The sequence below is a fragment of the Mauremys reevesii genome, linkage group 14 (genome assembly GCF_016161935.1).
Source record: "Mauremys reevesii isolate NIE-2019 linkage group 14, ASM1616193v1, whole genome shotgun sequence".
Lineage (NCBI taxonomy): Eukaryota > Metazoa > Chordata > Testudines > Geoemydidae > Mauremys > Mauremys reevesii.
The window spans coordinates 739,819-765,143 of NC_052636.1; the positions used below are offsets into that span (position 1 = coordinate 739,819).

The 25,325-nt window shown below is 62.5% G+C and overlaps 1 protein-coding gene across 2 annotated transcripts; it reads right to left on the minus strand.

The window, feature by feature from the left end:
• Positions 1–2,568: 2,568 nt before the first annotated feature.
• Positions 2,569–12,265, minus strand: LOC120381818 (alpha-2,8-sialyltransferase 8E-like). Of its 2 annotated transcripts, XM_039499968.1 has the most exons (9): positions 12,239–12,265; positions 10,416–10,524; positions 9,389–9,487; positions 9,166–9,243; positions 8,850–8,936; positions 8,614–8,758; positions 6,135–6,247; positions 5,835–5,921; positions 2,569–4,654 (listed from the first exon to the last, which is right to left on the minus strand). In XM_039499968.1, the coding sequence occupies exons 2-9, from the start codon at positions 10,499–10,501 to the stop codon at positions 4,087–4,089; spliced, it is 1,263 nt and encodes a 420-aa protein (XP_039355902.1). In that variant the 5' UTR covers positions 10,502–10,524; positions 12,239–12,265; the 3' UTR covers positions 2,569–4,086. The 2 variants fall into 2 exon arrangements, with proteins under 2 accessions (XP_039355902.1, XP_039355903.1); XM_039499969.1 differs by lacking the exon at positions 5,835–5,921.
• Between the last annotated feature and the right edge of the window lie 13,060 nt (positions 12,266–25,325).

A 25,325-nucleotide genomic window follows, 5' to 3' on the forward strand; every position in this document is an offset into this window, starting at 1 on the left:
GGCCCCGCCCCATCCTGCTCCCGCCCCTGCAGCTCTGCCCCTGTTCCACCCACGGCCCCGCCCCATCCTGCTCCCGCCCCTGCAGCTCCGCCCCGTTCCACCCACGGCCCCGCCCCATCCTGCTCCCGCCCCTCAGCTCTGCCCCTGTTCCATCCACGGCCCCGCCCCATCCTGCTCCCGCCCCTCCAGCTCTGCCCCTGTTCCACCCACAGCCCTGCCCCATCCTGCTCCCGCCCCTCAGCTCTGCCCCTGTTCCACCCACAGCCCTGCCCCATCCTGCTCCCGCCCCTGCAGCTCCGCCCCTGTTCCACCCACGGCCCCGCCCCATCCTGCTCCCGCCCCTCCAGCTCTGCCCCTGTTCCACCCACAGCCCTGCCCCATCCTGCTCCCGCCCCTGCAGCTCTGCCCCTGTTCCACCCACGGCCCCACCCCATCCTGCTCCCGCCCCTCAGCAATGCCCTTGTTCCACCCACGGCCCCGCCCCATTCCCTGTGGCCCCGCCCCATCCTGCTCCCGCCCCTGCAGCTCCGCCCCTGTCCCACCCACGGCCCCGCCCCATCCCGCCCCTTCCCTGTGGCCCCGCCCCATTCTGCTCCCGCCCCTGCAGCTCCGCCCCGTTCCACCCACGGCCCCGCCCCTTGCCCTGTGGCCCCGCCCCATCCTGCTCCCGCCCCTGCAGCTCCGCCCGTTCCACCCACGGCCCCGCCCCATTCCCTGTGGCCCCGCCCCATCCTGCTCCTGCCCCTGCAGCTCCGCCCCTGTCCCACCCACGGCCCGCCCCATTCCGCCCCTTCCCTGTGGCCCCGACCCATTCTGCTCCCGCCCCTCCAGCTCCACCCCATTCCACCCACGGCCCCGCCCCTTGCCCTGTGGCCCCGCCCCACTGCACCCTTCCCCCATGGCCCGGACCCTGCTTGCTCCGTCTGTGGACAGGTCACGATGGCGCGTCCTGGCCAATCAAAACGCCCCACAGTGGCTCTAGCCACCACCCTTCACTGCCCCCTGCCCCAGAGGAGGAATTAACCCCTTCATGCCCTGTACGAAGCCAGTGGGGAAACTGAGGCAGGCCCATTGGGCACCCAAACGTGGCAACAACTCCCACCTGCACCCGCGGGCGGAAAAGAGGCAGCCGGGTCGGATTTCGCGTGGCAGCCGTAACGAAGTTAGTTGTATGACGTTTCCTAGTGAGGTGGGTTGTTTTTATGGGAAAAAGTGCAATTGTGACAACTCCCCCCCAGCGCACGCTCAGCGGGTGGGGAACCCTGTCCATTTCCAGGGCCAGCCCCTGCCACTGGGGATACAGGACAATCTGCGCTAGCCAGCAGTGGTGGAAGGCTGGTATCGTAGATCCATAACGACTGGAAGGGACTGTCAGGGCTTCGTAGGCCCCTGGTCATTACGCTGACCATCCGCCACCAAATGGAGTTTTGTGGCCCAAAGAAAAGGCACCTCCGGGGGCCTAGGGCTGGTGTGGTGGCACCAGGGCACCAGGGACCAAAACCTGTCTGGGCCACTACCAGACCCCACCCTAGCCCGGTGCCGGCACGTGATTAAATCAACAAGCAATCAAGGCCGGGGAACGAATTCACGGGTCACCGCGGCACAGGGAGCAGCACGGGACAAAGGGTGACTCGTAATTAATGCCTGAGCAGGACGACGGTGTCACGGATGACGAGGAGCCGTTAACGAGGCGCCCCTTGTCACATGCATCACATTGGCAGAGTGATGGCGGGATCATGGCGCGTTTTGTACCGTCCGTGTCACGGGAGGCGTCTGCGGGAAAGCTGTGACTGGCTGAAGGCGATTAGCCTGGCTGCGCCTGGCTCTGGAGTTACGCCTCTCGGCGACGTGTCTGTGTTTCGAATGTGGTCACACCCGGGTGACACCCACTCGGCAGGGTGCTGCCAGCTGGCTGGGATGGGCCACGAGGGGGAACCAGAGGCCTCACCCCCGCCCTGGCGAGCCTTCCTGGGACCGCGTCAGCCGGCCAGTGGCTAACGGCTGCTGGGACTCGCAGGGGCCGGGACCAGATCACATGACACCCGACTCCATTTTGGTAGCTGTATTTTTCCACCAACTGGGCTGGGACCTGAGCGTAGGACAGAAAGACGGGGGGCGACGTCACCTCTGGGCCGCGCTCCCCACACGCGGGAACACCCGGAAACGCCTGCGGAGCAGAGACCGACCCGGGGGAAGCGCCGGTCCCGGGCGAAAGGGATTTCGAGCCTGCGGCTGGACAGCTTGCAGCGGGGTGAGACATCGCCGATTCAACCCCGATGGAGCTCGTTAGGCTCCGTTTGCACGTTGTGTTTAACTTTCCAGCTGACCTGCGTGGGGCTCTGTGCTGTCCCGGACACGCTCTCGTTGCGCTGAGTTTGCTGGGTTGGTGGTTCTGACTCGCCCCTGATCGAATCCGACCAGCAGATTGACGGGTTCCCGTTCGAGTCACACTCCAGGCTCCCAGAGCCCAGAGCGCTCCGTAGCGGGAGGGACTCGCGGGGGGCACGTGGCAAAACACTGACGCCGAGGACAGGAGCAAATGGAGGGAAACTTTATTGAGATGAAGAGAAGAGAAAGAACCTGCTGGGAGCCGTCCCCGGGCTGGGGACCAGAGGAGAACAAAGGGAAGGACGAGCTCCTGGAAAAACCACTCCCAGAAACCAGCTCCAGCCGCTGGAGGAGCCGCCGGACTCTCCCTGACAAGGGGTTTGATGGGATCCTGACGCTCTGTCATTCAGGCCCAGCCGCCTGGACCCAAACCTTATGTCCGAACCCTAAGGACGTGTGGGGACCCGTCTCCCCTGGGTTAGGGGAATCTGACCCTTACTCTCCATGGCTATTGATAAGGACGATCTCTCTCCAAACCTGCCACCCCAGGCTCCCCTGGCGACCTCCAAGGTGTGGGGGCCCCTGCGGTTCCCAGCGGGGTGCGGACGCCGGAGAAACCTGGGATGTGGTGTGTTGGGTTCCTCTCTTTGGGTCCCCAGCGTCCAGGGGCCAGTCGCAGCTTTTCTGCTGCCCGGCTCTGCCCCGATGATACTTTGAGCGCTAGGGCGGCTCTGACCGGATCCCACAGGCCGGCAGCTTTCGTGCATTTCAGCAAAACTTGTTCCTAGGAAACAGATGCCTCCACCCGCCCTGAATTCAAAGGCTAAAGGAGGAGAACGGCCTGGATGAATTCAGAGCGAGAAGCCCGTTCTCTGACCCGGCTGGCGGGGCTAGTGCGACATCATAGCTACACAATCACCCCCCGGGCGACACTCGCTGGGGTTTAACAATCTTGTTGTATGGTTGGTCCCGACGCGGGAGCGTCTGAGAGGGGAAATGGCAGCTCAGGTCAGCCCCGGGCGGCTGCAGGGCTCCCCCGCAGCGACGGACGAAGGAGCTCGCCCCGGCCAGACCCCTGGGCAGTGCAAGAGGGGAGAGCTCAGGGTTTGTGCTCCCGTGGGGGGGCATGGCGGGGGGGCTGGGGACTGGCCGGGGCTGATAGGGTCGAGCTGCGAGTGGCTTCGGTAAAGCACTCAGGTCGCCGAGGTGGGTGTGCGGCGCCCCCTGCTGCCGCGTGGCTGAGTGACCGGCAGAGCAGCGCGAGTGTTGGGGGCGCAGACTGCACCCCGGGGGGGCGACGACCCCTCCCCCCCAGTGAAGCGCAATCACCGAAGAGCCTTTATTAGTGACAAACAGCCGGTGAAGGACTAATTGCCAGGAGCCGTCCGCCAGGACTCACCAGCCAGCCACAGCTGTCCATGAAGGGTGGTTGCCTAACAAACTGCGATAATTAAATCACAATTAAGAGTTATTAACTAACCGCAATCATTAAAGAGTGATGAACAGGCCAGCCGACAACCCATAGCGAAGGAACTGTGATAATTAAATCACAATTAAGAGTTATTAACTACAATTAACTAACCGCAATCATTAAAGAGCGATGAACAGGCCAGCCGACAACCCATAGCGAAGGAACTGGGATAATTAAATGGTAATTAAAGGAGGCCAGCGAACACCTTGCCATTAATGAACTATCACTGAAGAGAAGCCAATTAACGAATGGCAATTAACGAATGCCTCATGAATTGACGCCACTGGCTATTCTGCTCCTTTCGTACCTGGGGAGGCAGTAAGGTGGAGTTGAGGGGCTGGGGGGCTCATTTCAGACCCCCGCTCTGAGCCCCGTTGTGCGCGGCCGCCAGCCTCCTGGCACCGCCCCAGATGCAGCCGCAGGGCGCCCTGCCGGTGCATGCCCAGGTACCGGGTGAACTCCTCGGGCATGGCGTGAACGCCCGGCTTGGGGGCCTGGTCGTCGTAGTAGTGGTGGGGCAGGGGCCGCCCCTGGGGGTCGCTGGGGAAGGGCCAGAAGCCGTACAGGGTGAGGTGCTGGCACATCTCCAGGGCGGCGCTCACCAGCATGAAGCCGGAGGAGAGGCGCTTGGCACGCAGGCCGCGGCGACGCCAGTGCCAGTCCAGCCGTGCCAGGTACTCGGGGTTCATGAACAGGGCACGGGCCGGGGAGCCGAAGTCCTCCAGGGTGTAGAGGGCCTGGAAGGAGACCGCGGTGTTGCCGGCGAAGCTGAAGGCCGGGATGAGGAGCAGCGCGGCCCCGTGGGCACCCACCGCCTCCGCGAAGGGACGACGCCGGCGGCTCAGACCCCAGAATCTGCGGGAGGGAGAGACGCCCCCGTCAGCCGCGGTCCCGGCACGGCCTGTCCCCCAGAGCCAGTCCCAGCCCCCCCATCGCTCAGTTGCCTCTGCCCCGATCCCCCGGGGACCCTACGGCCGACCGGAGAGCTGGGGGCTGGGCCTGCTCTGACCCCCCCCGCCCCCCGGTGACCCTACGGCCGACCGGAGAGCTGGGGGCTGGGCCTGCTCTGACCCCCCCCGGGGACCCTACGGCCGACCGGAGAGCTGGGGGCTGGGCCTGCTCTGACCCCCCCCGGTGACCCTACGACCGACCGGAGCTGGGGCTGGGCCTGCTCTGACCCCAGTGACCCTACGACCGACCGGAGAGCTGGGGCTGGGCCTGCTCTGACCCCCAGTGACCTACGGCCGACCGGAGAGCTGGGGCTGGGCCTGCTCTAACGCCCCCGCGGGGACCCTACGGCCGACCGGAGAGCTGGGGGCTGGGTCTGCTCTGACCCCCGCCCCCGGTGACCCTACGGCCGACCGGAGAGCTGGGGGCTGGGTCTGCTCTGACACCCCCCCCCCCGGGGACCCTACGGCCGACCGGAGAGCTGGGGGCTGGGTCTGCTCTGACCCGGTGACCCTACGGCCGACCGGAGAGCTGGGGCTGGGCCTGCTCTGACCCCCGGTGACCCTACGGCGACCGGAGAGCTGGGGGCTGGGTCTGCTCTGACACCCCCCCCCCCGGTGACCCTACGGCCGACCGGAGAGCTGGGGGCTGTATCTGCTCTGACCCCCCCACCCCCCGGGGACCCTACGGCCGACCGGAGAGCTGGGGGCTGGGCCTGCTCTGACCCCCCCCCCGGTGACCCTACGGCGACCGGAGAGCTGGGGGCTGGGCCTGCTCTGTCCCCCCCCCCCGGGGACCCTCCGACTGCCCGGAGAGCGGGGGGGGGGGCCTGCGCGGGCCCCCACCCCCGGTGACCCTACGGCGACCGGAGAGCTGGGGGCTGGGCCTGCTCTGACCCCCCCCCCCGGTGACCCTACGACTGACCGGAGAGCTGGGGGCTGGGCCTGCTCTGACCCCCACCCCCGGTGACCCTACGGCGACCGGAGAGCTGGGGGGCATCGAATCTCCCCCTCCCTCCCCCGGGGGCTCAGTCCAGGTCCCCACAGGTCCCGACCCCTCCCCCCCGCGGGGCTCCCCCCCCCGGTACCGGACGCGCAGGACGCTGGGGTTCATGGTGACGACACTCGATTTGGTGCCCACGTCGGCGGCGAAGCCCGGGGGGGGCAGGTTGAACCTGGGGGTGGGGGAGCAGCGTGAGCCTGGGGGAGCAGGGGGTCTCCCCACTTCCTGGGGGTCCCCAGGGCCCCACAGTTCCTTCCTCACGGTGCCCAGCTCAGCGACACCCCCCCGTCCTCCCCCCACCCTGTGAGCCCCCTCCTTCCGCACTCCCCATCCTGCCATGCCCCCTACCCCACTCGGCCCCCCCCGCCCCCCCGGCCGGCGCTACCTGATGACGAACTGGGCGCGGTCGATCTCGGGGCCGCAGCTGCTGTTACGAAGGATCCCCCCGTTCCCCACCACGGCGCAGCTGTCGTAGGGGGCGTCCTGAAACGGGGAGCCCTGTGGAGGAGAGGGGCTGGGTCAGCACCCACCGACCGTGCACAGGCCTCCCCCCCCCCCGAACGCTGAGATGCAGCCAGCTCTGGGGTGGGGCGCGGGGGCTGTTTATAAAGGGACCCATCGCCCGGGACTGAGATGCAGCCAGCTCTGGGGTGGGGCGTGGGGGGCTGTTTATAAAGGGACCCATCGCCCGGTGCTGAGATGCAATCAGCTCTGGGGTGGGGCGCGGGGGCTGTTTATAAAGGGACCCATGGCCCGGGACTGAGATGCAGCCAGCTCTGGGGTGGGGCGTGAGGGGCTGTTTATACAGGGAGCCATCGCCCGGTGCTGAGATGCAGCCACCTCTGGGGTGGGACGTGGGGGGGCTATTTATAGAGGGACCGCTCACTCGGTGCTGAGATGCAGCCACCTCTGGGGTGGGGCATGGGGGGCTGTTTATAAAGTACCCCTCACCCGGTGCTGAGATGCAGCCACCTCTGGGGTGGGGCGTGGGAGGGCTGTTTATAGAGGGACCCCTCACCCGGTGCTGAGATGCAGCCACCTCTGGGGTGGGGCGCGGCTGACACAAAGCTGGGAGGTGTTGCTAACACAGAGAAGGACCGGGATATCCTACAGGAAGATCTGGATGACCTTGTAAAGTGCAGTAATAGTAATAGGATGAAATGTAATCGTGAAAAGTGCAAGGTCCTGCACTGCATTTAGGGATTAATAACAAGAATGTTGGTTATAAACTGGGGACGCATCAGCTGGACGTAACGGAGGAGGAGAAGGGCCTCGGAGTATCGGTTGAGCACAGGATGCCTATGAGCCGCCAACGTGCTATGGCCGTGTGTGACGCGGTGGGAACGGTCTTAATGGTTTCACTGAATACTGGGTGGGTGCCTCAGTCTCCCCTGTGCATTTCTTAAGTATCTAGGTGGGGGAGGAAGGGGGGTGATTGTTGCGGAGCCCGAGAGGGCCGGTGCGATGGGTCTGCACAGAGAATGGCCGACACCCTGTCTCCTGCCGACTAGCTTCCTCCAGGGGACGTCCCCCATCCCCAATGTACCCCCCCCGGGGACTCCGAGTGTGGCCTTGGGATGCATCAGGCGAGGAATTTCCAGCAGAGATAAGGAGGTGTTAGTCCCGTTCTACACGGCACTGGTGAGACCTCATCTGGATACAGTCTACAGCTCTGGTCTCCCATGTTTAAGAAGGATGAATTCAAACTGGAACAGGTTCAGAGACGGGCTGCTAGGATCAGCCGAGGAATGGAAACCCTGGCTTATCAAAGGAGAGTCACAGAGCTTGGCTCGTTTAGCCTAACGAAGCGAAGGCGGAGGGGGGATCTGATCGCTCTCTATACAGACATCAGAGGGATAAATCCCAGGGAGGGAGAGGAATTATTTCAGCTCAGCGCCAATGTGGACACAAGAACAAATGGGTGTAAACTGGACACTAGGAAGTTTAGACTTGAAATCGTGAAGTTCTGGAACAGCCTCCCAAGGGGAGCAGTGGGGGCAAAAGACACATCTGGCTTCAAGACTGAGCTTGATAAGTTGATGGAGGGGATGGTAGGATGGGAGAGCCTCATTTTGGCAATTAATTGATCTTTGATTATTAGCAGGTAAATATGCCCAATGGTCTGTGATGGGATGTTAGGTGGGGTGGGATCTGAGTCACTACAGAGAATTCTTTCCTGGGTGCTGGCGGGTGAGTCTTACCCACATGCTCAGGGTTTAGCCGATCGCCATATTTGGGGTCGGGAAGGAATTTTCCTCCGGGGCAGATTGGCAGAGGCCCTGGAGGTTTTTCGCCTTCCTCTGCAGCATGGGGCCCGGGTCACTTGCTGGAGGATTCTCTGCAGCTTGAGGTCTTCAAACCACGATTTGAGGACTTCAGTAACTCAGACATAGGTTAGGGGTTTGTTACAGGAGCGGGTGGGTGAGATTCTGTGGCCTGCGTTGTGCAGGAGGTCGGACTAGATGGTCCCTTCTGACCTTACAGTCTATGATCAGAGAATCTCAGGGTTGGAAGGGACCTCAGGAGGTATCTAGTCCAACCCCCTGCTCAAAGCAGGACCAAACCCAACTAAATCATCCCAGCCAGGGCTTTGTCAAGCCGGGCCTTAAAAACCTCCATGCACAGGACCCCCCAACACACACCGCGCCCCCATCCCAGTGCGGAGATGCAGCCACCTCTGGGGTGCGGCGTGGGGGGCTGTTTATAAATACCTCACCCGGTGCAGAGATGCAGCCACCTCTGGGGTGCGGCGTGGGGGGCTGTTTATAAATACCCCTCACCCGGTGCAGAGATGCAGCCACCTCTGGGGTGGAGCGCCCAGCGCTGAGCCTCTGCCCCCCCAGCCCAGCCCAGCGCCCCCGTACCTGCGGCAGGATCTCGAGCAGCTCCTCTCGCACCAGCAGCCTCTTGGCCGGCTGCCCATCGCAGACGATCCGGGAGCCCAGCGGGGTGTTCTCCCGGCTCAGTGCCAGGTTGGCCGACGCGTTACAGCAGCGCCCCAGCTGCTCCCTGCGGGGGGGAGACGGGTGACATGGGGGGCACAGGGGTTCGGGGCAGGGAATGGGGGAGTTGGGGAGGAGACGGTGGGGGTGGGGGGTACCTGTACCGGCCCAGGGCACTGGCGTTATGCACCCAGGGGCAGCTCTGCACCAGCTTCAGCCGCCTCCAGATCCAGGCCTCGTCCAGCCTGGGGCGGAGAGACAGAGAGTCACTGGCCGGCCGTGGGTGCCTCAGTTTCCCCTGCGTTCTGCATGGCCGCCCAGCGGGGGCAGGGCGCCGTTCACGAGGAAAGCCAGGCCCCGGGAGGTGGGCGCGCTCAGTGGGGCGCTCCGAGGGGGGGGGGCTGCGTAGCCCCGATCCCATGGGTCCATGAAACCCCCTCCCCCAGGAACCGGCCTGCCCCCGGCCACACTCGCCTCACGGGGAGGACGCGCCGGCTCAGTTCCTGCCCCAGCTCCCGGCACTGCTCTGCGTCCAGCCCCACGGCCTCCGGGCTGGAAAGGAAGCGGAGGGGTTAACTAGGGAAAGGAGACACCCCCTGGGGGGGCTTCCATCCATCCCCCCCAAAGCCCATGTCAGCGTTTCTCCACTGAGTCCCACACCCCCCATGGCCTGCCCCATCTCCCGCCCCCCACACACCTGGGCGTCGGGGTGCAGGTTGGGGGCCAGTCGATCCCTGGCTCGGACGCTGCTGTAGGACCAGCAAACGAGGCCGTTTCCATCGGCAGGGAGACACGGCTGGGGGCAAACAGAGACATTAACATCAGCCGGGGAGAGAACCCAGGAGTCCTGGCTCCCAGCCCCCCCGGTCTAACCCCCCAGCCCCCACTCCCCTCCCAGAGCCGGGGAGAGAGAACCCAGGAGTCCTGGCTCCCAGCCCCCCTCCTCTTACCCACCAGCCCCCACTCCCCTCCCAGAGCCGGGGGGAGAACCCAGGCGTCCGGGCCCCCAGCCCCCACTCCCCTCCCAGAGCCGGGGGGAGAACCCAGGCGTCCGGGCCCCCAGCCCCCACTCCCCTCCCAGAGCCGGGGGGAGAACCCAGGAGTCCTGGCTCCCAGCCCCCCTGCTCTAACCCACCAGCCCCCACTCCCCTCCCAGAGCCGGGAGAGAACCCAGGAGTCCTGGCTCCCAGCCCGCCCTGTTCTAACCCACCAGCCCCCACACCCCTCCCAGAGCCAGGGAGAGAACCCAGGAGTCCTGGCTCCCAGTCCCGCCTGCTCCGACCCACCAGCCCCACTCCTCCCAGAGCCAGGAGAGAACCCAGGAGTCCTGGCTCCCAGCCCCCTGCTCTAACCCACAGCCCCACTCCCCTCCCAGAGTCGGGGAGAGAACCCAGGAGTCCTGGCTCCCAGCCCCCCCTGCTCTAACCCACCTGCCCCCCCTCCCCTCCCAGAGCCAGGGAGAGAACCCCGGAGTCCTGGCTCCCAGCCCCCCCTGCTCCAACCACCAGCCCCCACTGCCCTCCCAGAGCCGGGGAGAGAACCCAGGAGTCCTGGCTCCCAGCCCCCCAGGTCTAACCAACCAGCCCCCACAAACCCCACCCACAGCCGGGGATAGACCCCAGGAGTCCTGGCTCCCAGCCCCCTGCTCTAACCCACAGCCCCACTCCTCCCAGCGCCAGGGAGAGAACCCAGGAGTCCGGGCTCCCCACCCCCCACTCACTCACCTCTGAAGCCTCCACAGCACGGAGAGGCCGAAGCTGAGGGTGATGCTCACACCCAGCGCCAGTGTCCAGCTCCATCTCTGCAGCATCCTCGGGGGGCCCCTGGCGCTCGCTGTGGGGAGACACCTTCACCTACCATGGGGGAATCCACTGGGCACGGCCCCCCTGGCTCTGGGAGATGAGTGGGGGCTAGTGGTTAGAGCAGGGGGGCTGGGAGCCAGGACTCCTGGGTTCTCTCCCCGGCTCTGGGAGGGGAGTGGGGGTTGGTGGGTCAGAGCAGGGTGGGCTGGGAGCCAGGACTCCTGGGTTCTCCCCCCGGCTCTGGGAGGGGAGTGGGGGCTGATGGGTCAGAGCAGGGGGGCTGGGAGCCAGGACTCCTGGGTTCTCTCCCTGGCTCTGGGAGGAGTGGCTGGGGGTTTAGAGCAGGGGGCCGAGCCAGGACTCCTGGGTTCTCTCCTGGCTCTGGGAGGAGTGAGGCTGTGGGTTAGAGCAGGGGCTGAGAGCCAGGACTCCTGGGTTCTCCCGGCTCTGGGAGGAGTGAGGCTGGTGGGTTAGAGCAGGGGGGCTGAGAGCCAGGACTTCTGGGTTCTCTCCCCGGCTCTGGGAGGAGTGAGGCTGGTGGTTCGAGCAGGGGGCTGGGAGCCAGGACTCCTGGGTTCTCTCCCGGCTCTGGGAGGAGGGGGCTGGTGGTTAGAGCAGGGGGCTGGGAGCCAGGACTCCTGGGTTCTCTCCCGGCTCTGGGAGCGGAGTGAGGCTGGTGGGTCAGAGCAGGGGCCGGGAGCCAGGACTCCTGGGTTCTCTCCCCGGCTCTGGGAGCGGAGTGGGGGCTGGTGGGTCAGAGCAGGGGGGGCTGGGAGCCAGGACTCCTGGGTTCTCTCCCGGCTCTGGGAAGGGAGTGGGGTCTGGTGGGTTGGAGCAGGGGGGGCTGGGAGCCCGGACTCCTGGGGTCTCTCCCCGGCTCTGGGAGGAGTGGGGCCGGTGGGTTAGAGCAGGGGGGGCTGGGAGCCAGGACTCCTGGGTTCTCTCCCGGCTCTGGGAAGGGAGTGGGGTCTGGTGGGTTGGAGCAGGGGGGGCTGGGAGCCAGGACTCCTGGGTTCTCTCCCCGGCTCTGGGAGGGGAGGGGGGGCTGGTGGGTTGGCGCAGGGGGGCCGGGAGCCGGAGAGAGGTGACCACGGTAGCTGGCAGTGCAGCGTGTGGCCAGGGGACACCTCCCCCCACCAGAGAAAGGGGGGGGGGCATGTGATGGCAAGACACTGACTCAGACCCCCCCCCCCCCAGGGGAATCCGTGGGGGAGGAGGGAGGACTAAGATCAGCACTTGCCCAGGACCCCAGGACAGTGTTTCTCGACCTGGGGGTTGGGACCCACCACCGGGGGCGCCAGGATATGTCAAGGGGCTGCATGGCAGGTCCTGCCCCACGGGGTGGGCGGGGCCCCTCCCTGCTCCGGGCCCTGTGAGCTGTGGGCTCCAGGAGGCGCTCTGGTACGGAGCTGCTGCGGGGGAGAGAACCCAGGAGTCCTGGCTCCCAGCCCGCCCTGCCCTAACCCACCAGCCCCCACTCCCCTCCCAGAGCCGGGGAGAGAACCCAGGAGTCCTGGCTCCCAGCCCCCCCTGCTCTAACCACCAGCCTCCACTCCCCTCCCAGAGCCAGGGGGAGAACCCAGGAGTCCTGGCTCCCGGCCCCCCTGCTCTAACCACCAGTCCCCGCTCCCTTCCCCGGGCCGGACGGAGAACCCCGGAGTCCTGGCTCCCAGCCCCCGCTCTAACCCCTAGCCCCCGCTCCCTTCCCCGGGCCGGACGGAGAACCCAGGCGTCCGGGCGCTCACCCTGGGGTGCGGCACACGGGCAGGGCCGGCTCCTTCCTGTGGCGCCTCCCTCCGGCTCCCCCTGCAGGCCGGGTGGGACCCTGCCGGCGGCGTCTCCGGGCTGGGTGGGGCTGGGACGGGATGTGCCGAGCCCCCCCCTCCCCCCGGGCTCCCGCCTGCTCCCCACCTCCCGGGGGGGTTCGACCCCTGCTCTGCCCCCCCCCAGAGCCCGCATATCATCTCCCCCAACAGCGTCCGGTGTCCTCCGTCCCCAGGGAACGGGTCGGGGTCCCCTCCCCTGCGCCCGTATCCTGCCACCGGCCGCCACCGGCCGACGGCCAAGCTGGGGTGACGTCGCTGGGCTCCCCCATCTCCAGGCCCTTGTCCGGGGTCCCGGCTGCCAGGCCGCCACAGACTCCCTCTGCCGTCCCCTGGTTCCACACACGGCACGCAGGGGAAACTGAGGCAGGCCCCGGTCTCCCAGCAAAACACGAGGAACCCCCCTCTCCCCCCGTTGCGTCCCAGAGTCCAGACACCAAGGGGGGGTCGGCCCGTCGCCCCACTGGCCTCGGGGCCCTTCGGGAGCCAGGGTCTGCGATGCCCGTCGGGAGCTGGGCTTTGCTTTCCTGCAGGAGCGGGACGTCTCCCGTCAGGGTCTGAGCCTAGAAATTGGGGGTCGAGCGTTCCCGGCCCACGGCCCTTCTCGCGCCTGGGTTTCCAGCTTCCCCCCGGGGCCGCCAACGCAGGCAGGGTCTGCACCCGGGTGGGGCCTGACCCAGGGCGCGGGGAGGGGGTCGCGAGGGGGGCAGGGAGGGGCACGGGGAGGGGGTACTCGGGGCTGTGTGCAGAGAGGGGGGAGCTTGGGGCCCAGGGAGGGTTTGAGGGGGCCGATGCTCCGTTCCCGGTTGGCACCGTTGGGGGCAGCGCGGCGGGGGGCCGAGGGGGGCTCTGCCAGCCCGGCCCTGCCTCCGTTCCCAGTTGGCACCGTTCGGGGGCAGCGCGGCAGGGGGGCCGAGGGGGGCTCTGCCGGCCCGGCCCTGCCTCCGTTCCCAGTTGGCACCGTTGGGGGGCATCACGGCAGGGGGCCGAGGGGGGCTCTGCCAGCCCGGGACACGGCAGATGGGGAGGGGTGCACACCCCAACATCGGTCCCCGCCCGGTGGGGTCCCCCACACCTTGGAGGTCGCCAGGGGAGCCGGGGGTGGCAGGTTTGGAGAGAGATCGTCCTTATCAATAGCCATGGAGAGTAAGGGTCAGAATCCCCTAACCCAGGGGAGACGGGGCCCCACACGTCCTTAGGGTTCGGACATAAGGTTTGGGTCCAGGCGGCTGGGCCTGAATGACAGAGCGTCAGGATCCCATCAAACCCCTTGTCAGGGAGAGTCCGGCGGCTCCTCCAGCGGCTGGAGCTGGTTTCTGGGAGTGGTTTTCCCAGGAGCTCGTCCTTCCCTTTGTTCTCCTCTGTTCCCCAGCCCGGGGACGGCTCCCAGCAGGTTCTTTCTCTTCTCTTCATCTCAATAAAGTTTCCCTCCATTTGCTCCTGTCCTCGGCGTCAGTGTTTAGCCACGTGCCCCCCGCGAGTCCCTCCCGCTACGGAGCGCTCTGGGCTCTGGGAGCCTGGAGTGTGACTCGAACGGGAACCCGTCAATCTGCTGGTCGGATTCGATCAGGGGCGAGTCAGAACCACCAACCCGGCAAACTCAGCGCAACAAGAGCGTGTCTGGGACAGCACAGAGCCCCACGCAGCTCAGCTGGAAAGTGAAACACAACGTGCAAACGGAGCCTAACGAGCCACATCGGGGTTGAATCGGCGATGTCTCACCCCGCTGCAAGCTGTCCAGCCGCAGGCTCGAAATCCCTTTCGCCCGGGACCGGCGCTTCCCCCGGTTCGGTCTCTGCTCCGCAGGCGTTTCCGGGTGTTCCCGTGTGTGGGGAGCGCGGCCCAGAGGTGACGTCGCCCCCCGTCTTTCTGTCCTACGCTCAGGTCCCAGCCCAGTTGGTGGGAAAGTGCAGCTACCAAAATGGAGTCGGGTGTCATGTGATCTGGTCCCGGCCCCTGCGAGTCCCAGCAGCCGTTAGCCACAGGCCGGCTGACGCGGTCCCAGGAAGGCTCGCCAGGGCGGGGGTGAGGCCTCTGGTTCCCCCTCGTGGCCCGTCCCAGCCAGCTGGCAGCACCCTGCCGAGTGGGTGTCACCCGGGTGTGACCACATTCGAAACACAGACACGTCGCCGAGAGGCGTAACTCCAGAGCCAGGCGCAGCCAGGCTAATCGCCTTCAGCCAGTCACGGCTTTCCCGCAGACGCCTCCCGTGACACGGATGGTACAAAACGCGCCATGATCCCGCCATCACTCTGCCAATGTGATGCATGTGACAAGGGGCGCCTCGTTAACGGCTCCTCGTCATCCGTGACACCGTCGTCCTGCTCAGGCATTAATTACGAGTCGCCCTTTGTCCTGTGCTGCTCCCGTGCCGCGGTGACCCGTTAATTCGTTCCCCGGCCTTGAGTGCTTGTTGATTTAATCACGTGCCGGCACCGGGCTAGGGTGGGGTCTGGTAGCGGCCCAGACAGGTTTGGTTCCTGGCACCCTGTTGCCACCACACCAGCCCTAGGCCCCTGGAGGTGCCTTTTCTTTGGGCCACAAAACTCCATTTGGCTTTGGCTGATGGTCAGCGTAATGACCAGGGGCCTAGGAAGCCCTGACAGTCCCTTCCGGTCGTTATGGATCTACGAGACCAGCCTTCCACCGCTGCTGGCTAGTGCAGGTTGTCCCGTATCCCCAGTGGCAGGGGCCGGCCCTGGAAACGGACAGGGTTCCCCACCCGCTGAGTGTGCGCCGGGGGGGGTGTTGTCATGGTTGCACTTTTTCCCATTACCCCCCCGCCCCGCACCACCACTAGGAAACGTCATACAACGAACTTCGTTACGGCTGCCACGCGAAATCCGACCCGGCTGCCTCTTTTCCGCCCACGGGTGCAGGTGGGAGTTGTTGTCACCTTTGGGTGCCCAATGGGCCTGCCTCAGTTTCCCCACTGGCTTTGTACGGGGCATGAAGGGGTTAATTCCTCCTCTGGGGCAGGGGGCAGTGAAGGGTGGTGGTTAGAGCCACCGTGGGGCGTTTTGATTGGCCCGGACGCTCCATCGTGACCTGTCCGCAGACGGAGGGGGCTCGCCGGAGAGCCCCGGACGGGACCTTCATTTAGCCCATGGGACGTTGAGAAAAACCGGGGAAATTCCAGGCCAAAAACTCCGTTACGCGCGGCAAAGGGTCCTGCCACCCGTGTGCCCTGAGTCTGGTCACCTTGTGCGCCCGCGTTACGCCCAGGGGGCAGGGTGGAGCTGCCAAATGGGGCGTTTCCTGCCTCGCCAGCGCTCAGCTGGGTACGGTCAGGACTGGGGGAGGTCGGTCTGTGCCAGGCGCTGTGCCAAGCCACCAGGGGGGTTTGCTCCCGCTGTCCTGCCCGTCGGGGTGAGCCTCTGTCAGCCCCTGCTCCCAGCGCGGGTCGGGGCGCGGCCATGGCGCCAGTGGCGAACCAGGGCACGGCTCATGGGGCTGGTTGCGGGGCAGGGGATGAGCGGGTGTGATATTCTGCCTCTGCGGCCTTGTGCTGTGGGGTTGGTGGGAGATTCCGACCATGCGTGCCTCAGTTTCCCTCTCCGTGTGACGGGCAGGGGCCGGCGCCTGCGCTAGCAGCAGCGTGCAGCACTCAGCGGCCGTAACCCTGCGAATACGCCACCAACGGACCCGGCCCTGGAAGCCGATCGCAGCCAATTTGGGGGGCCCACGGAAAAATCCCCCTCCCTGCCGTGGCCCCAGGGTTAGAGGAGCTGGCCCACAGCAGGGGGGGGGGGCGGAAAGGAGCAAGCAGGGTCCAGGCCATGGGGGAAGGGTGCAGTGGGGCGGGGCCCCCGGGGAAGGGGCAGGGCTTGGGTGGAACAGGGGCGGAGCTGCAGGGGCAGGAGCAGGATGGGGCGGAGCTGTGGGTGGAATAGGGGCGGAGCTGGAGGGCGGGAGCAGAATGGGGCGGGGCCACAGGAGAAGGGGCGGAATGGGGCGGGGCTGTGGGTGGAACAGGGCGGGGCCACAGGGGAAGGGGCGGGCCGGGGGTGGACCTGGGGGGGGGCCTCAGGGGCAGGAGCAGGATGGGGCAGGGCCGAGGGTGTAACAGGGGCAGAGCTGGAGGGGCGGGAGCTGAATGGGGCGGGGCCACAGGGGATGGGGCGGAGCTGTGGGTGGAATAGGGGCGGAGCTGCAGGGGTGGGAGCAGAATGGGGCGGGGCCACAGGGGATGGGGCAGGGCTGTGGATGGAACAGGGGCGGAGCTGCAGGGGGGAGCAGAATGGGGCGGGGCCACTGGGGATGGGCGGGGCCGTGGGTGGAACAGGGCGGGGCCACAGGGGAAGGGGCGGGGCCGTGGGTGGACCAGGGGCGGGGCGGCAGGGGCGGAGCAGGATGGGGCAGGGCCGTGGGTGTAACTGGGGCAGAGCTGGAGGGGCGGGAGCAGGATGGGGCAGGGCCACAGGGGAAGGGGCAGGGCCGTGGGTGGAACAGGGGCGGAGCTGCAGGGGCGGGAGCAGGATGGGGCGGGGCCACAGGGGAAGGGGCGGGGCTGTGGGTGGAACAGGGGCTGCAGGGCAGGGGCGAAATGGGGGTGGCACCGCAGCCGGCGGGGGGGTCGGGCCACGGTGCCCCCCACTTGCTCCAGTCCAGGACCCCAGGAGACCTTAATCCACCTCTGACTGCAGTACGGCCAACCCCAAATGTTCGATGACCCCGAGTCAGCCCCGCCGGAGAGCCTGAGCTCGGCTTTCCAGCCATGCGATTCCGTAACAGGAAGAGATTTGGGGGATCTTTCCATTTGCCTTCTGCTCGCTGAGCCGTGAGGGCACCGGGGTCCCATTTCGAAGCTTTGTGGGCTGCCGCGAGGGCTGGAAACGTGCTGTGTCTTTAAGAGCGCAGGCTGCCATCACCACGTCTTCACCTGACTCCAGGAGCTGGGGCTTGACGGAAAACAATCCTCCTGAGACTCCTGGCAAACTCACGGGGTGGGGGGTCTGTGTGCTCCAGGCTCAGGGGGGCAGGGCCTCGGGCAGAGGGGGACAGGCCGGGACCGGGGCGTTCACCCGCCACCCAGGCTCTTGGGCAAAAACTTTCCTCCAGCTGCGCCAACCTGTCCCGAGCTACGTGCGGGCCGAGCCACGTGGGAGCACGCGTCAGAGTCCGTCCGAAACGACAGGAGTGAGGCCCGTTCTCTGCTTCGCTCAAAGCAGGAGGACGTCGGCGACGGCAAATCCCGACGCGGCAGAAACCCCCCGTGACGCGCCTGTGACGGCGCAGCCGATATGATTTGATCAAAACGTGCTAATCGGGGAACGGGACGGGAACATGCTGCAGGCCAAAGGCCCCTTGTAAGTATCATTGCAAAGCTTATAACCTACGGAGTGTGGTCGTCCTGTTTGTGTAAATGTATCACTTGTGTAGCTGGAACTAGGAATATGAAATGTAGCGCTGGGGCCTGTTGTCATTATGCAAAGTGGGGGCCATTAATGGTGCTTTGAAATCTTAACAGCTCCCACCTAGGGGGACCAGATGTCCCGATTTTATAGGGACAGGCCTGATTTTTGGGTCTTTTTCTTATCTAGGCTCCTGTTACCCTGCACACCCCCATCCCGATTTTTCACACTTGCTGGCTGGCCAGCCTGCTCCCATTAACCGGGGAGATTGACGGGATGGCTGCGCTTGCGGGCAGGAGGAATGAAGGCTTGGGGGGGTCTAACAGTGACATGTGATCATGTCGCCTGAACTGGATCCATCTTTAACCTGGTGCTTTTCCAGTGAGGGGGGGTGGGAACCCAAAGGGACAAAGGATTCCCCCCTTATGCAAGAGATAGATAAAGGGGGGACAGAACAGGGAGGAGCCGTCATGGGGAATCCCCCAGCTCCCACCTGCGCTGGAACAAGGGCCGTACCAGGGGAAAGGATTGTGCCCAGGCCTGGAGGGTCTCCAGTCTGAGAAAAAACTTACTGAAGCGTCTCTGAGGGTGCGATTATCTGTGTTCAGTTTGATTAGACAGAGATTTGTGCGTTTTATTTTATTTTGCTTGGTGACTGACTTTGTTCTGTCTGTTACTACTGGGAACCACTTCAATCCTACTTTCCGTATTTCATAAAATCACTTCTTACTTATTAATTGACCCAGAGTATGTCTGAGTACCTGGGGGAGCAAACAGCCACGCGTCTCTCTGTCAGTGTTATAGAGGTGACCAACTGAGGAGTTCACCCTGCATACGCTTTATACAGAGTAAAATGGATTGATTTGGGTTCAGACCCCGCTGGGAGTTGGGCATCTGAGTGCTAAGGACAAGCACACTCCTGTGAGCTGCTTTCAGGCAAACCTGCAGCGTTGGGGCAGGTAATGCAGACCCTGGGTCCGTGCTGGAGCAGACGGGCGTGTCTGGCTCAGCAGGACAGGGTGCTGGCATCCCGAGCTGGCAGGGAAAGCAGGGGGCAGAGGTAGTCTTGGCACATCGGGTGGCAGCCCCCAGGGGGTTTCTGTGATCCAACCCATCCCAGCCCCCGTGGCACATAACCCCAGGAACGACACCTGCGCCCATTCTGCCTTTGAACCCGTGTCTGAATTGAAATGTTCTTACCCCGGTGTACACCAGCATTGTCTGCGGCAACCCCAGCCCCGTTAGCCCCTTGCGTCTCCCACGGCGTTGTTCTCGCCCGACGTCTGGAGAAGGTTTGTTCTGCGGCGGCGGAGTGAGGCGGGCGGCGAGTACCAGTGTGGGCACCAGAGCTCGCTGGGCAGCAAAAATCAGGGGATTTGGGGGGGTTTTCTAAGCCGGCCTCACCAGAGCCACCGACAGAAAGAGAAGAGGCGCCGGTCTCCCTCGGCGTCCCAAGCCGCGCTCGGGAGAAGGGAGCAGGCCGCACCGTGGAGCAGCTGGGCTGCCATGGTCCTTGCAGCTGGAGAAGCTCGGGCCACGTGGCTGTCGGGAAGGGATCTTTCAGTGGGGGCCTCGGGCGGTCTGCAGGGTGGTGCCGATGCAAACAGAGGTGTGACTTTCACGTCACCTGTGGGGGCAAAAAACCCCATTTTGTACAGAAACGAGGCGTAATATTGCTACACAAAACCGGGATCGTTTTTCAAAGGTAAATATCAAAATAACATCAGAACGGCCAGAGTGGGTCAGAGCAAAGGTCCGTCCAGCCCAGCGTCCTGTCTGCCGACAGCGGCCAGTGCCAGGTGCCCCGGAGGGAATGAACCGAGCAGGGAATCAGCAAGGGATCCATCCCCTATCGCCCATTCCCAGCTTCTGGCAAACAGAGGGACCCATCCGTGCCCAGCCTGGCTTTAGCCATTGACGGACCTGTCCTCCAGGAACTTCTCTAGATCTTTTTTGAACCCTGTTATAGTCTTGGCCTTCACAACATCCTCCGGCGAGGAGTTCCACAGGTTAACTGTGTGTTGGGTGAAGAAATACTGCCTTTGGTTTGTTTTAAACCTGCTGCCTATTCATTTCACTGGGTGACCCCTTGTTCTTGTGTTGTGAGGAGTAAATAACTTTTCCTTATTGACTTTCTCCACACCAGTCATGATTTTACAGACCTCTATCATATCCCCCCTTAGTCGTCTCTTTTCCAAGCTGAAAAGTCCCAGTTTTATTAATCTCTCCTCATACGGCAGCCGTTCCAGACCCCGAATCATTTTTGTTGCCCTTCTCTGAACCTTTTCCAATTCCAGCAGATCTTTGTGGAGACGGGGCGACCGCATCTGCCCGCAGTATTCAAGGTGTGGCCGTCGCATGGATTTATACAGAGGCAACATGATATTTTCTGTCCTATTATCTATCTCTTTCCTAGCGGTTCCTAACGTTCTGTTCACTCTTTGACGGCCGCACTGAGCCGATGTTTTCAGAGAACTATCCACGGTGACTCCAAGATCCCTCTGGAGCGGGAACAGCCAATTTAGAAATGAATTGACAAAGAAAGGCCATTCAAACCGTATCTCCAGATTTTCACAAGCACGTAGGTTAACGGTACGAAGTAAATAGCAAGTGGATTTTTTTTTCACGTGATATAAGGATTGCAAGTGTGCGGCGTGCACTGCGTTGTCATAATCCCCTTGCCTCAGCCAAAGGCCTCAGCTAAATTAATGAATGAATATTTACCCCACATCAGGACACGCTGAGAACTGCACGGAGCACGGAAAATCTTGGCCCCCAGTAAAAAACTCATTCATCCAAACAATCGCAACTTTCGGAAAGGACGGTACAAAGCTAGGAAGGCGGCTTTCCAAGCTCTCTGCCCTGTGCCCGAGGCCCCGGTGGCGTCGTCTCTTGCAGCACCGGAGGGAAACAATTTGAAATCTTTATACCGTGCCTTGAAAGGTGGGAGGGGAGCTCACGACCGTGGTGGAGACAGATTGGCGGCCGGCGCGAGCTTCACCATCACGGGAGGCCTCGCCCAGGGCACCCAGACCTGTGATCCCCACCCCTCCCGGGTTACCGCCTTCCTCAGCGGGGGCAAGATCGCCAGGCCTGCCCTCTTAGCAAACATCTCGAGACTCTGCCGGCCCAGACCCTGCGGGGAACTGATGCGGACAGACCAGCTGCCAGCTCCGGCCCCGGCTGCCGGTGTCAGCTGAGACCCGACACGCTCCGCACCGGAGCCGGCCCAGCCCCCTGGCGCGTCAGGCTGGCTCAGGACAGGTGTGGGTCTGCCCCGGACGCGAAAGTTTCGCCGTTAGCCTCTGCGAGCGGCTGGGAGCTGCTGCCGGCAGGAATCGCGTTTGCAGCAGCTCTGGCCCAGGCTAGAAGGAAAAAAATGGGAATTTTGCTTTATAACTGTGCAAACATTTGCTGTGAACTTGGGAACCGGGGAACGGGAATCATCCCCCAGCCCTCCCAGCAGACTAACAAAATCCGCTGGGCCGTGCGGGATCATCGCACACACAGGACTGGTCAGTGGCACGGTCGCCTCTGGGAAACGCTACGTGGCAGGAGGCTCGTCCTGTGGGCTTGGAAACGGAACAAAACCACTGGAACTTTTCCATCTTTTCGGCTCTTTGAACCCAGAGGGGGCAGAGACTTTGAACTGCTGCCGGAGATCCTCAGGAGCCGCCTCCCGGGCCCGCCCTGAAAGACACTTTGAACCGAGAGATCACGATGACTCAGTCACTCTTCCAGTTTAGCCGGCGTGTGGATGTTCGCTGGCTGTCACCTGCGACTAACTCTCTGAGTCCTTTGTCCTTACGCCAGTCATGTGCCCCCTATATTCACCCCCTTTCTCAGCACTATGATAAGTCTTGTACAAAGGCCTTGTGAGGTATCATTTGAAAACTCATAATTTGCTGATCATCATTGTCCTGGTAAAATATAGGTGGCAACATTGCATGTCAAGCTACAGGATTCCTCGGTGCAGCATTACGGCGACAGATCCCAAGTCTGAGAGGCAGCCACCAACCGGATTCCCTGGATGTTCATGAATTTTTACTTCGTTTATTCCAGGATCAGCTACAGTTCTTGACTGTGGTGTGAAGCCTGGGGGACCAGATCTGGGGGCAAGGGCTGGTGTCTCGAGAGTGGACGTACCCTGACCGTGATTTGGTTTTTGGTGTGAGGGACCATTGATCGCTAAGTGTCTGGCTGGCGAGAGAGACTGGAGGGTCTCAGGGTTCCCCAGCGCCGTCTCCCTGCAATGGGTGGCCCCTCTCCCCCAAAACCCAACCCAACCCGCCCCCTTTGTCCCCCAGCATCAGCCTGTCCCGGTGCCCGTCTGTAGGCATCACCCAGCGCTCTCCGGTTCCCGGCCCGCCTGAGATCAGTGTTCTGCTGGCGCGGAGGGCGTCAGCCCCGCTGGGGAGAGACGGACGTTCCCCCACGGCAGGGATCCCCGGGGGGGGCCCCCGTCTTTCAGGCCAATATTATTGTACAGAACCACCCGATCAGGGCCGGGTTGGGCCCTTCGGAGGCCCTAACCTTTGTGAGACGTTATTGACATAATCTGGGACCGTGGAGAACATGGTTTGCAACCAAGGTCCTGTAGTGGCACCAAATCTTAGGTAAAGGGGGTCATATAAGGTGTCTAAGACCAGGTTCTGGGTTGGTGGTTATGGTTATGCTGTCTGGGTGCATGTACCATTTTGTAGTTGAAGTTATGAATATTGGCTCCATACTGTCTGTATTTCAAGCTGGTGCTGTGCTTCTGGGAAACATCCCAGACAAGCTGGTGTTAGCTCTGCCTAGCCTGCAGGATGGCCCATTAAGGACCATCAGCTACACAACTGACCCATGGAGGGAAGGCAGACATGCCTTGTGACTCAGCAAAGTGCAGGGACTGGCCCATGTGACCCCAGACTCCATTTTGCTGTAATTTTCCACAGTGGGGACAAAGAGGTTCTTACACCTGGAAAAAACAAAGGACTGAGGACCCATCCCAGCGGGGGATGTTCCAGAGACTTGATTTGAACCTGCAGTTTATGCCACCACTGCTACAAGCCTGAACTAAGAACTTTGCCATCACTGGATGTGATTGATTCCATGTAACCAATTCTAGCTCTCAGCTCTATGTTTTTCCCTTTATGAATAAACCTTTAGATTTTAGATTCTTAAGGATTGGCACCAGCGTGATTTGTGGGTAAGATCTGATGTGTATATTGACCTGGGTCTGGGGCTTGATTCTTTGGGATCGAGGGAACCGTTTTCTTTTATTGGGGTGTTGGTTTTCATAACCATTCATCCCCAGGACGAGTGCACTGGTGGTGATACTGGGAAACTGGGGTGTCTAAGGAAATTGCTTGTGTGACTTGTGGTTAGCCAGTGCGGTAAAACCAAAGTCCTTTTTGTCTGGCTGGTTTGGGTTGCCTTAGAGGTGGAAAAACCGCAGCCTGGGGCTGTAACCAGGGGATGAGCTGGAGCCGGTTCGCACCCGTTTGCGGGAACTGGAAATCTAGAAGCCCTTTGAGAACCGGTTGTTCCGGGACAACTGGTTCTACGAGGGGTTTATTTAACAAAGGCTCGGGCAGCTGCCCACCCCCCTCTGGCCCCAGCTCACGCCCCCCTCCCCCCGAAACACGTTGTACTCAAAGTACCAGACAGGATCTTTTCAGGGGGATTAAGGCAAAACGCCACATTTGTTAGTAATACAGGTATCAATTAATACTCTATGATATGCATATGAGATATATATCACAGTCATGCATTCACACACACACTCTGTCCTGCTGTTGTTACCAACTAGTTGCTCCCCTTAACTGCACTGGCCAGGTGAGTTAGATGGGGGAGGGGTGGAGCCGGGCTTCTGCCGATCCGGATCGATGCTCCGATGGTGACAAGACGAGACCCGGGGTCCTCCTGCAAGACACCTCACATTTATAGCAGCTTCCCTCTTATGCAAATCTAGACCAGATTCAAAATCTGGGTCTGTGTCCGTTGGTCTGTGTCCGTTGGTCTTTGTGCTGCTTTTCTCTGGGTGTTGTCCCAGTGCTGCTCACAGAGGGTGTTTTCTAAAGCAGGTGCTGGCTGCTAACCCCTGAGGCCGTCAATATGTCTGCGCTTCTTTGTTGGGCCCACTTGACAAGTTGTATTGTCCTTTGCTCTGGCTCCCATTCCCTCTGCAACTGTTGTCGCTGTCTGGAGGTGGGTGTCTTCCAAGCCTCACTCAGTCACACCTCATTCAGTCAAGAGGGCAATTGATTACAGAGTGGGGGGAAGAGCTTATTCTACTTCTAGCAAACAGGCACGTGTTTCTTTTACTGTAACTATACTACCCTTAGGGGCTATAACATTTGATACAAAGTTCCCTACCAATTTTCTCTATAGGGATCTAATACAAAGCTGTATGAAAATAGACAGGTTTCAGAGCAGCAGCCGTGTTAGTCTGTATCTGCAAAAAAAACAGGAGAACTTGTGGCACCTTAAAGACTAACAAATTTATTTAAGCATAAGCTTTCGTGAGCTGCAGCTCACTTCTTCGGATGCATCTGAAGAAGTGAGCTGCAGCTCACGAAAGCTCATGCTAAAATAAATGTGTTAGTCTTTAAGGTGCCACAAGTTCTCCTGTTCTTTTTATGAAAATAGAGAGGCCCAATGCCAAGTCATAAGAAATGCAAAATAACATCATGCAAGATGCAATGTCATAAAGATACTTAATACAGAATAACACAATGCAACCTCATAAAGAGATAGTTAATACAGAGATTTCTCTACAAACACTCCCCCCCTTGTCCTCCGCCTCCCCTGCTTCCCGCCAGCCAGGTGTTGGTGGGAAGCCTGAAAGAAGCAGCATGTGCTCCCGGCTCGGACCCCGCAGCGCCAGTGCCGGCCCCGGCCGAACAGACCCAGCCCCGGCCCCGGCCGAGCGGCTCCAGGCAGTGCGCTCAGGGGGCAGGGGGCAGGGAGGGGCTGTTGGAAGAGGGCAGGGGACTTTGGGAGGTTGTGGGGAGGTGGATAGAGGTCGGGGTGGTCAGAGGGCAGGATTGAATGGGGGCAGTCAGGAAGGAGGGGGGCTTGAATGGGGCAGCGGGGGGCTGTCAGGGGCAGGGGTTCAGGGGGTGGTTGGATGGGGGAAGGGTCCCGGGGGGGCATCAGGAATGAGAGGAGGGGGTGGATGGCGCAGCAGGGGGCAGTCAGGGGACAGGGAAGGGGGGTGGATGGGGCAGGGGTCCCCGGGGGGGTTGTTAAGGAAGGTGGGGGGCTGGACGGGACAGGAGTCCCGGGGTGGGGGCACGACCCCCTCAGGAGGTGAGGAGGAGGGAACCTGTTGTTAATATTTTGGCAGCTCATCACTGGCCGTAACTGGCCTGTTCTAAGCGATTTGTCCTGAATTGGTGCCTTGCGTTGGGTCCCGCCAGAGCCAGCAGCGTTACACCATCAATTCGTTGACGATGCCCTCGAAGGAGACGCTCCGGGGCCGGTCGCTGCCGAGGCGCAGAACCCTTCGGGCAGAGAGCTTTTCTCGCAGCCGTCCCTCGTCGCGGCCACGTCTTTATCCTCCGTCCCCCCCGGGATGAAGCTCGAGTGAACATCTCGGCCGCACCGAGCGACAAGAAGCTACGGGTGGGAAAGCGAGAGCATTTAGCAGAAACCAGACTGGTGATCTC